Here is a 16,147-nt window from a genome sequence, read left to right as displayed (position 1 = left end):
AAGCCTTGGTGAAGTTCAGAGCCAAGGCTCCCCACTTGTCCTTTGGTGGCATGGGTGCTTCCCTGATAAAGAACAGAACCCCAACCACGAGGCCCACACTCCCATCATGTTTTTCCTTATTATCATGGAACCAGAGGTCAAGCAGCCAGAGCCCAGGGAACCAGGGCGGCATGTTAGGCAACACAGTGGCCAAAGCTGGGGCTGTCAAGGTGCTCTCCACCTTGAGGTCTCTGCACAGCCTTATTCTAGGACCTCTTTCTGGAGATGCCCAGAGCAGCCTAACAGTGCTTTCATGTAGTTGGGTTTTAAAACTTTTTAAAGTTGTAAAAAGTGTGTACCCATCACCCAGCTTCTCCCCATGGCGACATCTTACAAAATCATAGCACTTTATCAAAATGAAGAAATTGACACAGGTATAATACAGTGGCCTAGGCTACAGACCTTACTTGGATTTTTGTGAGTTTTCATATAAATGATTTTTAAAATCACTATCAAACTGATAAATCTTGCTATACCTGCTCATCCTTTTCTCACATTTCCTGTTTTGAACCAGCAGTTTATTTTTCCAAGTTTTAAGAATTTTTTAATGATAATTTTTTTGATACCTTAAAAATAAGGTTTATTCAACATTAGAATGATGACGAAATTTTGCCACCATCAGGACACACCAGGGAAATTCACTGAGCAGCAAATGCCAGGAGAGGTGGACTTTACAGCAAATGCTATGAGAGGTGGATTTCACTTTCACCATTGAGAAGACCAGTCACAGAATGTATTTATACCTGCCTGGCTGTCACTTGAAACTTTGGACAAGAAAAGGTTAAAATGAAGCTCCTCATTAAGAATCTATTTTTTCCAGTAACAACCAAGTAACTTTTCTGATACCCAGTTCTAAATTGGCAAACCTCAAAACTGGGTTGTGTTTTAAGATAATTGATGCCTATTAGGAAGCAGGACTCTGTCTTCCGAGATAGTATCAGTACTAAACAAAATGTTCTGTCTGATCAGAGGAGGAGTATAATTCTAAGCCCTCAGCTTTCAAACCGTATATAAACAATTGACTTTCTTCTTAACATTTGGTGAGTCATCCTTGATAGTATCTACATTGAAACAGTCATACATCTACCCACATGTCGTAAATCTCAATCAGAAGAACCCGTCATCACTGTTTCTGCTTTCTTTCATTTACAAAAGTGTTTTACCTTTATGTGAATTAAAATTTTTTGTTACAAAAAATCTCACTGAGACAGAAGTAGATGAATATTGTTGGGTACTTGAGTATTTATAAATAAAACATTTAGTCCAACAGTATTGTGGCAAGATTCAAGCTGATTTATGGAAACATACAGTAAGATCTTTCTTTTGAAGCTTTGGGATAAAAAGTGACATGTTCATTTTGTTAAGCAATAGCCAGGCACTCATTCCATGGCTCAGTGGTAAAGAACCTGCCTGCCAGTGCAGGAGACGCTGGTTCAGTCCCTGGGTCAGGAAGATTCCCTGGAGAAGGAAATGGCAACCCACTCCATTATTCTTACTTGGGAAGTCCCACGGACAGAGGAACCTGGTGGGCTACATTCCATGGGCTCACAAAGAGTCGCACATGACTTAGTGATGAAGCACACACAATGCATTCATTCCGTGGCTGTGCAGAGAAACTCATATTTATAGACTAACATTAACCACTGGTACCAGTGAAGCGACGTTATCTTTCTTACTCCTTTGGTTTGCCCTGTTGTTCTGATACCCCTAGTACCAGTTCCTACTCATTTATGTTCTTCAGCCTCTCAAAGAGTTATGATGTTAGTGAACATTAAAAGGCAAGGTCCTGCTAAGTTTGCTGATCTATACATAGGATAAGACCTTTTAAGAGATCTCAACTCAGAATGTTCTCTTCAGCTCTTCCAGTAAGAACTGGAGCACTGGGAAAACGCTGTGGGAGGCTTTGCACATCCATTTGAGAGAAGCATAAACCTCGTGGGGAAAACAAGTAGAAAGGGCACCATGGCCTGGCATTCCTCATTTGTAGGATGTCACTGTGCCTGGCATGTTGGAGCTTTTAAAATCCTGTATGACATTCTATAATTTAGGGAAGATTTTGGTGAGGCTATCTCTGGAACATCTAAGAACAGCCACGGTGGCATGGATCAACTGTGGAGCCAGTCTGGGTAAACTTCAGGTGTGGAGTTCACTTCCTGGATTAAACCTGAGTGTTCAGAACTGGCTGGACATTGCACTTTTCTCCCCCTGCTTGTTCTTTTAGGAAGTCATTTAATGTATTGTGTCCAGGCTCTAGTGATAGACCACCTGGAGTTAAAATCTAGCATTGCTAAATGTTATCCATATCGTTAGCTGTGTTTCCTGACTTTTCTGTGCTTCAGTTTTTTCATCTATAATCTAGAGAAATAAAAATCCATTTCATATGGTGGTTGTGGGGATTAAATGAGATAATGCATGTAAAGTGCTAGAACAGGGCCAGTGTTGTCTCTGCAGTGCAGCCGTGTACAGTGGTTACAGATTGACAACACTAAGACGGGAATATTAAAGGCCACATCAGGGACAAGAGGTAGATGATGGAAGAACGGTTCAGAACATCTTCAAATAGAGGGTGAAGAGAACAGACATTACAAGGCCGAGCAGGGGAATACCTTCCAAGTCCATGAGCAAAGCTGAGGTCAGAACCAACAAGAAAGAAGGCATGGGCCTAAGTGGGTCACATGAGAGAAAGTTTATCTGTGCAGTAATCAAAAAAATGTTAATTAATAGAACAACAAAATGTTGTAGAGTGATAGTAATTATTTAGAATAACTAAAGCCTGTTTTGACAGATGTGTAAGAAAGCAGGTTTAGTCACACATTGCTAATAGCAGTATAAATTGAGATGGATGGTTTTTCAGGAGACAGTGGAAAGTCCTTAAATATGTATACTTTAAATTACTCTTTTTTATTGTTTTTATTTTTAGCTCGGCTGAATCTTCACTGCTGTACACTTTGGGCTCCTCTCTAGTTGCGGTGCCCGGGCTTCTCACTGCAGTGGCTTCTCTTGTTGCAGAGAGTGGGCTCTAGGCGCACAGGCTTTCAGTAGTTGTGGTGCATGGGCTTAGTTGCCCCATAGCATGTGGGATCTTCCCGGACCAGGGATCAAACCTGTGTCCCCTTCATTGGCAGGCAAATTCTTAACCACTGAACCACCAGGGAAGTCCTTAAATTACTCTTTGTTTCTTGTTTTAAGTCTTTACCCCACTGAAAAGTGACTTAAATTTACAACAGAAAGAACCTAAATGAATTGTGACTGATCCAAACAGTTACTGATATTCATGTTGAAAATCATTCGGTAGTTGACCGCATACATCTACATGTATCTTGACTCTCTCTCTGTGACTGTTATATTAGTTGATCTCCATAGAAAGGAATCTTCTTTATTCATGAAGTCAATTCGGGCTTTACAGTGGAATAAGGGAGCCTGTACCCCACATGAGTTCTTCTGCTGTGATGTAATCCCTCTCCAGAGTGCTGGGAGAACATTTTTGTTGCTTGATAATATTGCTATTGGCAAGCCCATTACTGCTATATAATAACATTGCTGAAATAATGCTGTTAGCTTCTTGATTTCTTAAATTGAGTGTAGAATTTAGAGTCATACATTAAGTTATTCTTTAAATAAGAATTGTATCTGGTGTTGGTACACCTAATGAAAAAGTAATATGTCATCTCACTTATCAAATTGGCAAATGTTTTTACTTTGTTGAGATAAAATTGAACATAAAACTGCACGTACGTGTCTAGTTTGATCAGAGTTGACGTACGGCTGTTTTTACTGCATTTCTGACACTAACTGTGTAGGGATTCTTTTCCCCCATACCAACCGATTCTCCAACTTTTTGGACACTAACAGGGTGTCCTACAGTTTGGTTCCTTTGCTCCCTGGAATCAGTGCAGACCCCACAAGTTAAAGGCTCAGGCTCACAAGATGCCCTGCTTTGCCAATCACAAGCCCCATATTCCCATATGTACTCCTGACCGAAATGGTGTAAATTTAGGGGGTTCCCACAACCCCCTTCTCCAGTTTGATGACTTGCTAGAACAGCTCACACAACTCAGGAAAATACTATCATGGGTTTATTACAAAAGATTTAAAATGAAAGCCAGGGGAAGAGGTAGGTACACAGGGTGGGGTTCAAAAGGAGCTGGAGCACAGAAGCGTCTGTCCCAGTAAAGTTGGGAGACACGACCCAAACTCAAGACGCTTTTCAAACCTCCTCATTTAGGAGGTTTTTGGCAGTTCTATTACATAGGCGTGATTGATTAAACCATTGGTCACACATGAAAGTGAAAGTGAAGTTGCTCAGTCATGTCCAACTCTTTGCGACCCCATAGACTGTAGCTTGCCAGGCTCCTCTGTCCATGGAATTCTCCAGGCAAGAATACTGGAGTGGGTTGCCATTCCCTTCTCCAGGGGATCTGCTGAACCCAGGGATTGAACCTGAGTCTCCTGCATTACAGACAAATCCTTACCGTCTGAGCCACCAGGGAAGCCCTCAAATATGCAACCTCTCTCACCTCCCCAGATATCAGGGGGTGAAGCTAAAAGTACCTTTTCCCCCCTATTTTGATATTAGATATTATTATTTTAAAAAATCTTTGCCACTTATCTATACTAACAGAGAACAGTGGCAAAGATTTTTTAATAATAATATCTACTACTGAAATAAGAAGGAGAAACTTTCACATATTTGTATGGAGGTGTGAAATTGGCACAACTACTACCATTTGTACCAATTTAGAGCAATTTGTTAGTGTAAAAAAAAATGCGTATTCTTTGAACTAGCGGTTCTGGTTCTGAGTTAAGGAAATCAATTTTCATGTGAATAAGGCTGTAATTAAAAAAAAGGTGTTTCCCTGTGTTTTTTAAAAAAAGAAATAAATTAGATGTCCAGCAATACGAAATTGTTTAAAGAAACAACTGATATAATGAAATTTTAAGCTTAAAATTGTTAATGGAAATACATAGTTTTATAAATAACAAAAGGATCATGTTGTATTTCTGCCTTTTAACTTGCTTTTTCAATTAACAAAAAGTATATAGGAAAAAAGACTAAAAGTATATTTTTAAAGCAAAATGTTAAAAGTAATTTACTCTAGCTAGTGAGATTTATCTGTAATTTTCCCCCAATGCCTATGTTTTCTTTTTAAATTTTTTTGTTAAAAATTTTCCTGAATGTAAAGCTAACAAACGCAAAGGTATAAATTAAATCCGTAAAACGTGTGTGTATTAGTTGCTCAGTCGTGTCCAGCTTTTTGTGACCCCTTGAACGGTAGCCTGCCAGGCTCCTTTGTCCATGGGATTCTCCAGGCAAGAATGCTGACTGGATTGCCATTCCTTTCTCCAGAGGATCTTCCCGACCCAGGGATCAAACCCAGCTCTCCTGCATTGCACGCAGATTTTTTACCATTTGAGCTACAGGGAAGTCCTTTAAATCTGTAAAAATAGGATGATATTTTATGCTATATAATTTATTTGTGTATTTATTCATTTGGCCATGCCATGCAGTGTGTAGAACCTTAGTTTCCCAGCCGGTTCCAAACCTGTGCCCCCTGCAGTGGAAGTGTAGAGTCCTAACCACAGGAATGCCAGGGAAGTTCCAGATATAAATTATTTTTTAAAGCAACCCCTTTATGTTTTGGGCTTCTCTGGTGGCCCAGCTGGTAAAGAATCTGCCTGCAATGCCAGGGACCTGTGTTCTATCCCTGAGTTGGGAAGATCCCTTAGAGAAGGGAATGGCTACCCACTCCAGTATTCTGACCTGGAGAATTCCATGGACTGTATAGCCCGTGGGGTCACAAAGAGTCGGACACGACTGGGCAACTTTCCCTCGCTGACTTTATGTTATAACACCATCAGGATGAAGTTCCCTGGAGCTTGGCCCCTTCCAGCCTCCACTTTTCCATGTTGCAGTCCCCATCTCCCCCTTCTTGCCCCAGTGCAGAGGTTCCCGGGTCTGCTGGTCCCTGCGTCTGCGCGTGCCTCTCCCTGCCTTCACTTCTCTCCCTCCTTGGCCCTTGGGATGTGCTGTCAGTACCATCTCTAGGAAGCCTTTCCTGAGCTCCCAGTGCTTCTCCCTTCTCATTCCCACTGCTCCCTAACCCGTCTCTGCAGAGGTACCTGCCACACCATGATATTTATCCCTTTCATTTTCCTCTCCTGAGAGACTGAGGGTGACTTGAGGTCAGAACACTGTTGGTTAGCACAGAGCCTAGAACCTAACAGTAGGAGGCTAACTGTTGTCTGTATGTGTGTGGTTGGGTGTGTGTGAGAGAGAGAAAGAGACTGAACAATAGAAATAAAGATGTGATGAGATCAGACAAGCCGGAGTATGGGGAGAGGTGTGACTATATTTGCATGAGTGAAGCATGGGGTCTCCATGAAGATTTTAGTAGGATGGGGAGGTGAGGAGGAGCCAGAGCACTGAGGGCCTCGTTTGTCATCCTGAGGGATTCTGATTTGATGTTTAAGTGATGGAGAGCCAGTAAAGACTTTAAAGTAAAAGAATGTCTAGCCTTAGCATTTCCTAGGGTATTAAGATGTTATTAATGTTACATGAGAAGCCTGGATATAATATGTATTTGGGAAATCCTGACTTAAACCAAGTTAAATGTATTTCTCTTCTTCTGGACTTCTCAGAGTTTTTACTGTGCTAACGTGTGTTTTTATCCTCCCGAAGGGACAGTTGTGGGTGATATAATTTGCAAGATTTCCCCCGTGTGTTTATCATGGAACCCGTATATTTGGGGATTATGGTATAGACCCATTTTGGGAAATGGCCTCTGGGGAGAGCAGTAGTGTGAAGCTTTTAGTGATGGTTCCAATAGCCCTGTCAGAAACACTGAGGGCCTGAATCAGGAGGTTCGTGGTGGGAAAGGGAGAGGCAGGACCAAGGGTCTAAGTTTTCTTTCTCAGAGCATGTTCTCCAAAACTGGTGATTGATCAGTAATTTTAGAAGATCATGTCATGATTTGATAGTCGTTAATATCTGATCCAAAGATGTTAGAACAAGCATGTGAAAAGTGGTTTGAAATATCTCTCAGACAAATGGAAGCCAAGGGAAATATGTTTACAACTCTGCCAACTGATGACACAGCCCCAGGCTCACTCCACTTGATGTTAGAATCTGCATATGACCTGACTTGAGCTAATACACTTGATAAGCTGACAGGGCACATTCTAGACTGCACATGGTGGCTACTTGTTTGTGAGTGAGTCAAAGCTGGTTGCCAGGAGTCTAGGTTGGGCGGCTGAGCAGATGGATGGTGGTATCATGTTGTTGTTTAGTCACTAGGTCGTGTCCAATTCTTTTGTGACCCTGTGGACGGCAGCCCACCAGGCTTCTCTGTTGATGGGCTTTCCCAGGCAAGAATACTGGAGTGAGCTGCCATTTCTTTCTCCAGGGAATCTTCCTGACCCAGGGATCAAACCCACATCGCCTGCATTGGCAGGTGAATTCTTTACTGCTGAGCCGCCAGGGCAGCCCTATCTTTGAGATAAGCCAGATAGGAGACAGTTTGGGGGACGAAGATACTCTGTCAGTTTTTAACATGTTCATGAGGTAGAGTTGACAGTGGGACATCCTTGTGGAGAGAGGAATACCAGCAGGCCATTGGATGTATGAGTTTTCTGCTCTGATAATTTGGACTGACTCAGCCATCATTTTACCTCTGTGTCTCAACTGCTGCATATGTTAGGGATTTTGTGTCTCTTATGAGATCATAAAATATTAAATTACAGTCTGAAGACCCTGCACATTCCTAATCTTACCCCCATTGCACTTCTATACATCAGTAACCCGTGTTCCTCCATAGCTTCTCCACCACATACGCTTTCCCTTGAAGTCACTTTTGTGATTTTTTTTTTTAAGCCAATGATTTTTAGGAATATTGAAATGTACATTTTTCTCCTCCAAAGAGGAGACTGCATTTGCCTTTGCAAGTATGGGGAAGACGGGTGCTTAACAGTGTTTTTCATTGCCTTGTTTCAAGTGAAATCCTTGAGTCACTAATGCTCTAACGTGTTTCTGTTTCACTTATTTTAAGTGTAATAACAATGTTCCTTTATTTTACTTATAGCTCCAAAAGGAATTCTTCATTTGTCTCCTGATGTTTATCAAGAGATGGAAGCCAGCCGCCACAAAGTAATCTCTGGCACGACTCTAGGCTATTTGTCACCCAAAGATATGAACCAACCCTCGAGCTCTTTCTTCAGTATATCTCCCACATCGAGTAGTTCAGCTACAATTGCCAGGGAACTCCTTATGAACGGAACATCTTCTACAGCTGAAGCCATAGGTTTAAAAGGAAGTTCTCCTACTCCCCCTTGTTCTCCAGTACAACCTTCAAAACAGCTGGAATATTTAGCAAGGATTCAAGGCTTTCAGGTATGAATTAAAAGCAAAACCAAGAAAACAAAGCAATTCATTAGCCCCTAGTCCTCCATCTCTGTCCATCAGAAAGCTCATTCTTGCCTGCTAGCGTGACTTCTATGCCACTTACATTGTAAATCATTAGGAACACAGAGGACAGGAAAACGAGCCATGTGCACATGCCTCATTTTAAAGATTTTTCATTCTCTCCAGTAATTATTTTTTGCTGCCTGGCTCTCCTCCATTTTTCTTTCTTCCTCCTCTATTTTTTTTTTTTTAAGACATTTTTCATCCTCTGTTCCGTCTTCTGATTGGTCTCAATTGGGCGCATCTATTCCCTTCACTCTGTCTTCCCAAGTAAAGATCCTGCCTTCATACATTTGGTCTTAGTAAACACTAAGTGCTCCCTCAGTTTACAGTAAGATTGAGTTTTTCTAATGCTGATTTTACTTTCATAGCAATTTTTTGAATTTGGCATTCTGTTGCTAGTAATGATTCAGAGATGCCACTAAGGTACAACATCCTAGAAGTCTGTTGTCTTAGGAGTTCATTAACCTTGGTGTTAGAACAGTAATAAATGCTTTCTAGCTGTTAGAGGCATAAAAACATGTATTGTTTTACTGGATTGTGTTTTGAACCATCTAGGGTAGCACCTACCTCAGATGGTACCAGTAATTCTATTTCACTGGGCAGTCTACACCTAGCTTATAGGCCTCTTGTTGTGTATAAGAATTTGGGGCTGGAAACTCTCTCCCTCCCCCATTTAGTCATTATTCCCTTTTGGAAAAAAAAAACAAAACCGAATAATCCTCGGTGGGTAGATCTTTTAAGAATTGTTAACTCTAGGAAGAGGAAATACCTGTGTTTTGACATCTTAGTTGCCTTGAAAATCCTGTACTGAACTGTAACCACTGGACTGGATGAACAGCGGCGGGCTTGTGTGTGGAAAGAACAGGCTGTCCCCCCAGAGTTCACTATTTTCATGCCCCTTTCCATCTTAGTCTTATTCCCTAAGACCAAAAGCTGTAATTTCCTTTAGAAATGCTCTAGAAGGTCTGTATTGTCTAAAATGATCATGTATTTATAAATTTTTTTCAAATTTAGATATGAGAGAAGATCACATGGTTGAGGGGGTAGAATTTTTGCATGTTTTTTTTTTAGTTTGTTTCCCTTCACAGAAACCTGATTCTTTCCAATCTCTTGCCAGGTAGTGGTTAGTGTTTTTAATTAGATTATTAATATGAAATCTAAAAGGCTGTTAGCAGTTTTTGGCTCTGTCATCTGAAATTTTAATCATTTAATTTAAAAATTAAAATTTTAGGGTTTGTTTTTGTGGTTTACCTTAAGAATAATAATCACTGTTTAAAAGGACCTTGATTCACACAGCTTAAAAGTCCTGGAGAAAAAGAACTAAGCAATTTTTAGTTCTATCTGTAATGTGCATAGGATGAACTAGAAATAAACTGTGATAGAAGGGAATTCACTGTTTATTTACAAATCTAGTTGTCTAAAAATGTCCGAAAGTAATACTACATTTGAATTTTTATAGAAACAAAGCACAAATTGATTCAGGCTCTGAATTGATTTTTTTGCTTGGAGAAGTTATATGGTAGATGTTCATTTTGCTGCCAGAACTACTTAAAATTTTTAAATTTGTATTTATTTGTTAATTCTTGGCAGTGACAGCAACTATAATTTTAAAATAGTTTTGCTTTAGTCAAAATGTAGAATCTGTTACTCCTATATTTGGGTTGACTACTCAGACCCTTTTTTTTTTCTTTAAAGTTTATGCTGAGATAATACACTCTTATTTATGGACAAGTGAGTAAACATTTCCAAATTGTGTATGGTGATTTTTACATACTAATGAATATAAGCAGATGGTTTGAAACGTTACTGTGCTTCTTTGGTCAAACGAGCTTGGTGTTGATCTGAAATATTGTGTTGCTGACAAGCTGCAACGGGCAGCTGTGCGGTGAACAGACTGTGGGAAATGGCTCCGTGCCCTGACAGGTGCCTAGCACATCCTCATAATGTCACAGTAGAAGAGTCTTTGTGGTTAAGAGTTTTAAAGCCTATTTCTTTATAGGTAACTTTCTCAGGTGTATTTACCTGCTAGAAAAACATGTAGATTGTTTCTGTTTCTTAAATGTTTTAATTGGACCATAGTTTAGAAATGATAGGGCCAGCTTGTTACGGATTCCATGCTATTGTGTTATTTTTATTTCTGGAACTTAAAAACAATAAATTCTTTCTCTGTGTCTCAAGGTTAGTACTTTTAAAATTTTGTTATTGTACACTGAATAGATATTATTGCTTATTGAATATTGTATAAACTCTTCTCTGGCCTTCTGTGCCCATTGACATTTGATTTAAGCCTACCAGAGCCATTGTATGTGACAGCTATGTTGTATTAAAAGTAAAAAATATATTAGTGTACTGAAACTATGTTGTTTTAACTTTAAAATTTTTTTCATTACCCACTCTTTAACTGAAATTTATGAGTGACAAAAAGCTTATTTGCTCACCATAATGAAAGTATTAAACTCACATCCTTTCCTTTAAGTCTATAAAATAATTAAAATTATTATACAGTTAAAAGTTATTATTATTAATAAAGCTGGCTCCACAGGTCAGAAGATGACTGAACACTTGCATATTCTTAGTAATTCTTTTATCCTTGCTTGGGCTAACCTAAAGTTTTTAATCACATTTTAGATGCAAGCTTTTGGATTTCTATCATAAATGAATATTTATTTTTTTAAGTTTTATTGAGTATGGTTTTTTAAGTTTTCTTTTAGAGCTTGAATGTTATTGACTTATTACTTTTTAGGGAAAAAACGTTTTATATCAGTAGTTCTGCAATCTTGAAGCTTTGTCCAGCCCAGTTGGTATGCTTCTTTAACTTCTGTGCATTTCATGAAAATTCATTTGAAATACAGGTATACCTTAGTGTCCAGGGTTCCTTGGTGTGTACTTGATACTCTCTAATTATAATGCCAAAATGTTTCAAAATCAGTCAACTTCTTAAAGAAAATCATTATGGAGGAGACATTTTTGAAATGCTCATCAGCTTTTGAGCCGAAGTAGATTTTGTTTCATTGTGTTATAATTTACATTATTGTGAGTTTTTGCATCATAAATATGTTTTCCATACTCATTATATTAGAAATCTCTGTATAATTAACTGTAAGCAGTTTCATTGTTTAATTGAGCCATTAGAAAAATTAGACTGGAAATTAAAATGAATTATTTTAGTAAATTATCCTTTCTAGATGGGTTTAATTTTAATCTTTTAGTCTGTACCCTTCCTTGTGATTATCACCCAGTGAGCAGTGTTGTTTTTAAAACCTCCAGAGTGAAATATAAAAAATTAGATTTGTTTTTTTCATATTAAGAGTGTAAAGAAAGCACTTAGTACCTTAGTTAAACCATATTTAATTTATTTTTTAAAAATCAGGGAATGTTTTACTGGGCGGAGTACCTTCTCATTATTGTGAATTCTAGATGTTGGTGCGATTTTTAGCAAGATGAGAATGTCAGTGGAACGCTCAGAAGTATCTATTTAATTAAAAACTTTCTTTTCAAGTACAATTCAAACATAATACCTTTCAACTAATATGTCTTCTTTTTTGAAGTTTAGTATGATTACAGCAGGTTTCTTTTATGATTATGGGCTTCTCTTAAATATTTATTTTTGGCATGTATGACATAACATATTTTAACAGTTTGGCCTCAGTATAGTTTACACTGAAATGGGACATGGGGAGTGGGGCTTGCCCAACTCGAGAATCAACATTTGTCCTTTCTTTTTTTTTTTTATTTTCCCTATACCTCAGTTTTTGTAATCCATGTATTTATAATCTTGAGTTTTTTTGATTTATAATCAGGCTGATTTATAATCAGGCTATTTGCGGCTAGTTTTTTTGGAGTAAGGGGTCGATTTTTTAAAAACCAGTATAAGTAAAATTTTGTAGATTTCTAATAGGAAAATATGGAGAAAGAAATTATGCATGGACCTATACTCCCCTACTTAAAAATGTTTTCCCCCATTTCTAATTTGTCCTCGAAACATAACTTACCGTGTCACTTCTGAGCCCAAATTTTCATCTACACTGTTACACAATGTATATAAAGTGATGAGAAATTACTCAGAGTACAATGAGCAAAATACATTATGGGTTTGGCATGGGGTCAAGAGATTTTGCTCTGATTTATAGTCACTTCTTACAGAACCCTTTTGGATTTAGCCTCAACTTTCCAAAGACCTTGGAGAAATTGGAAGAATTCTCCTGAAGTCTTTGGTCTTCCTGTGGTGACCCTAAAACTCAGGTTTGTTCTTCAAATGGGCAGCCTGTTATCTGCAAACTGACCTGTTGTCTGGTTTCTTCAGAGTTTGATATACTTGGCCAAAACCTCAAGGGCACACAAACTATCAATACGTTTCACATAACTATAGTTCATAAAAACCATTAGAATTACATATCAGCTCACTTGCCTGAAATTTCCAACTATTTAGAGAAAAATATTACATTTGAAGAAAGAAAGCCTGATGCATATAAAAACACGGTGTGATGAATAACAGTTAAGAATCAAGCAAGACTTAAGTAAAATAGTCCATTTGTTGTTTAGTCTCCAAGTCATGTCTGACTCTTTGTACCCCATGGACTGTAGCCCGCCAGGCTCCTCAGTTTGTGGGATTTCCCAGACAAGAATACTGGAGTGGGTTGCCATTTCCTTCTCTAGGGAATCTTCCCAATCCAGGGATTGAACCTGCATCTAATGCATTGACAGGTGGCTTCTTTACCACTGAGCCACCAGGAAGGCAAAATAGTCCATTATTACCACATAAACTTTTCAAGACTAACTCTGCCCTAAATCACTGCAGAATGTAATCAGGATAGACATACTCTTGAGCCTTGATACACCAGCATATACATAATAAGACACATTTCAAAGAAAGAGTAATACATAGAAGAGCTGTCCTAACACAGTGACTTTGATGTGGATCTGAAATGAGCCACTGATGTGCAGAAAAAAATAGTTGCCATTATGTGTCATCCCCAACTAGAAATACCTGTAGCCTTTTCTGTTTGTATTGCAAGAGATTTCAAGAATTCTATTTGAAATTATTTGAAAAGCAATAAGCAATTGTTTCTTCAATCAAGTTGAAGAAAAGGAAATTATTTTTCATCTAAAGGTGAATTTCATTTCCTTTTGCTAGAGATGGTTGGCAATGATGTGATTTTTTACTTAATAACAGAAGATTAATTGTAGTACCCATCAGGTGCTACATCATGTCAGGCTGGTGTGTATATATATATATATATACCTATTTTTTCTAAGTTATGTTGAAATGGTCTCTTTTTCTCTCTTCAGCATTCGGCTACAGCTACAAGTTTTTTTTCCCATGAATGAAAAGTGTCTAAAATTTCAAATGTGTTGTTCTCTTCTCATCCAGGACAACTCTTGAGAAAAAGAGAGCAGTATGTGGAATGCTGCATGTAAAGTTTTCTGCACACTGAAAAAAACTACTCTGACATGCCAGGGGTATTAGAATATACATGAGTAAACAGGGAAATGAAACTGACATTTATTGACTGCCTTGTTATGTATCAGAGAGCGAAAGAGGCATTACGCATATTATTTTATGACACAGCAGAAATGCCAGTACATTTTTGCTTCTTGATTACAAATCTTTATTTTAAATCCAACTATTTTATAGTGTTTGAAGCCTGATTCCTGAAGGTAGGATTAGTGTTCATGGTAATCTATGGTCTTTTGGATATTGCTTTGGTTTAGTCATAGATTGCATTAATAAATTTATTTATGCCTTCCACGCTGGTGGCTCAGATGGTAAAGAATCTGCCTGCAGTGTAGGCGATTCAGGTGTGATCCCTGGCTCAGGAAGATCCCCTGGAGAAGGGAATGGCTACTCACTCCAGTATTCTTGCCTGGAGAATTTCATGGACAGAGGAGCCTGGCAGGCTACAGTCCGTGGGGTTGCAAAGAGTCGGACATGACTGAGCTACTAACACTTTCACTTCTGTTTTCTTTCATGCACTCCACTGTGTACACAACTGAGTCTGAGTCATTTAAGAGTTAATTCTCTTTTGAGCTGGAAGGAACTTTAGATTTTATTCAGAGATATAACTTTATGATGTAAATACACATTTGCAGAACTACACAAATAAAACATCCTATTACTAATGTAGGTTACTCATGTTCACATAGAGAATTATTAGTTCCTTCTAATCCCTGGCAGATTTCAGGGAAGTTCTGTCTTCACATAGTCTCATCAAAAAGCAGATTTAACTGTTAGAAGTAAGAGATGTTTGAAAAGCTCCTAAAATGTTTTTATCTGTAGTATTGTTTTTTAAAGTACAATAAAAGTTCACAATCAAGTCCTATAGTACTGTTGTCCCCAACCTTTTTGGCATCAGGGACCAGTTTCCTGAAAGACAGCTTTGCCATGGATTGGGCAAGGACTGGTTTCTGGGTGATTCAAGCACATTGCATTTATTGTGCACTTTATTTTTATTTTTATTACATCAGCTCCACCTCAGGTCATCAGGCATTAGATCCCAGAGGTGGGGACCCCTGCTAGAGAACATTTGAAGAAACAGGGACTACAATTGGAGAAGGATACACAGTCCACAACTTCAAAAATTCTAGAAATAGTAGATAGGATAGTATATTAAGAATAGTTTTCATTAATTTCAGTATGTATGTGAAGAACAGATGGATATGAAGTTAATTCATTTATAAAATATTATTGAATACTGGAATTGATTTAGTTAATAAATAAATTGAATATTTATTTATTTAATCACTCTGGGCAGCGACTTAACAAGTACCTACACATGTCAGGTAGCATACTAAGCAGTGGGCACAGGAAGTGTTATGGTCAAGTTGGGGTCAGACAGGAAAATAAAACCAATACACAGAAGATTGGCCACTACTACAATTGAGTCCAGTTTCCAGGGATCAGTTTTTGAACATAATGCAACAATTTAATTAAAAAATTACATATTTGTAGTAAATATGTAATATGCTACAATCTACTGCAGGAAATAATGAAATGCCTTCCTCATGTAATAAGTGTCATTATAGGTGTAATGTGGTAAGTGATCAGGGGCGGTGTGGTTGGCCATGTAAGAAAAATGGGTGGGAATCAACAGCTCTGACCGATTGAATTAGGAAGTATTCATAGTAGAGGGACTTTTGAATAAATTTTAAGAAGTACATAGAATCTTAAGGTGAATTCTAAGAAGGAAAGGAATTGTAGGCAGAAGGAGGTAAGTACTCGAGACATAAAAGGGTACATGTTTTAGAATGCTCAGAATTCAAAGCGGAAGTGTCAGCAAGGAAGCTGAAAAGACATGTCTGTGTTGCTGAGGATTTGAAGTTAGCTGTTAGAGACCGCCAACTTCTTTTTTAAAGGATGGTGACATTGGTTTTTTATTTTAGAGAGATAATTTTGTAGGCATGTGGAGGAGGAACTAGACAAAAAAAAAGATTGGTAGCAGAAAGTCCAATTAGAGGGACTTTGCTTGAATTCAGTAGAAAAATAGCAAAGATTGAATTAAGCAAAGCTAATGGTTGTAAGGGCTTCCCAGGTGGTGTGGTGGTAAATAATCTGCCTGCCAATGCAGGAGATGCAGGAGACTCGAGTTTGATACCTGGGTTGTGAATATCCCCTGTAGAATGAAATGGCCACCCACTCCAATATTCTTT

At 38.4% G+C, this 16,147-nt stretch overlaps 1 protein-coding gene across 14 annotated transcripts in view; it reads left to right on the top strand.

The window, feature by feature from the left end:
* The window catches only part of STAU2 (staufen double-stranded RNA binding protein 2), a 299,958-nt gene that overhangs the window by 157,558 nt on the left and 126,253 nt on the right, over positions 1-16,147 (top strand). For all 14 annotated transcript variants that reach the window (XM_043879211.1, XM_043879208.1, XM_043879203.1 and 11 more), the window contains one exon: positions 8,118-8,425. In XM_043879211.1, coding sequence (XP_043735146.1) covers positions 8,118-8,425 — 308 coding nt within the window. The remainder of the gene's footprint in view (positions 1-8,117; positions 8,426-16,147) is intronic.

Source organism: Cervus elaphus, chromosome 21 (assembly GCF_910594005.1).
Source record: "Cervus elaphus chromosome 21, mCerEla1.1, whole genome shotgun sequence".
Lineage (NCBI taxonomy): Eukaryota > Metazoa > Chordata > Mammalia > Artiodactyla > Cervidae > Cervus > Cervus elaphus.
The sequence above is the reverse complement of the archived record's forward strand: the minus strand, read 5'-3'. Positions and strand labels throughout refer to the sequence as shown.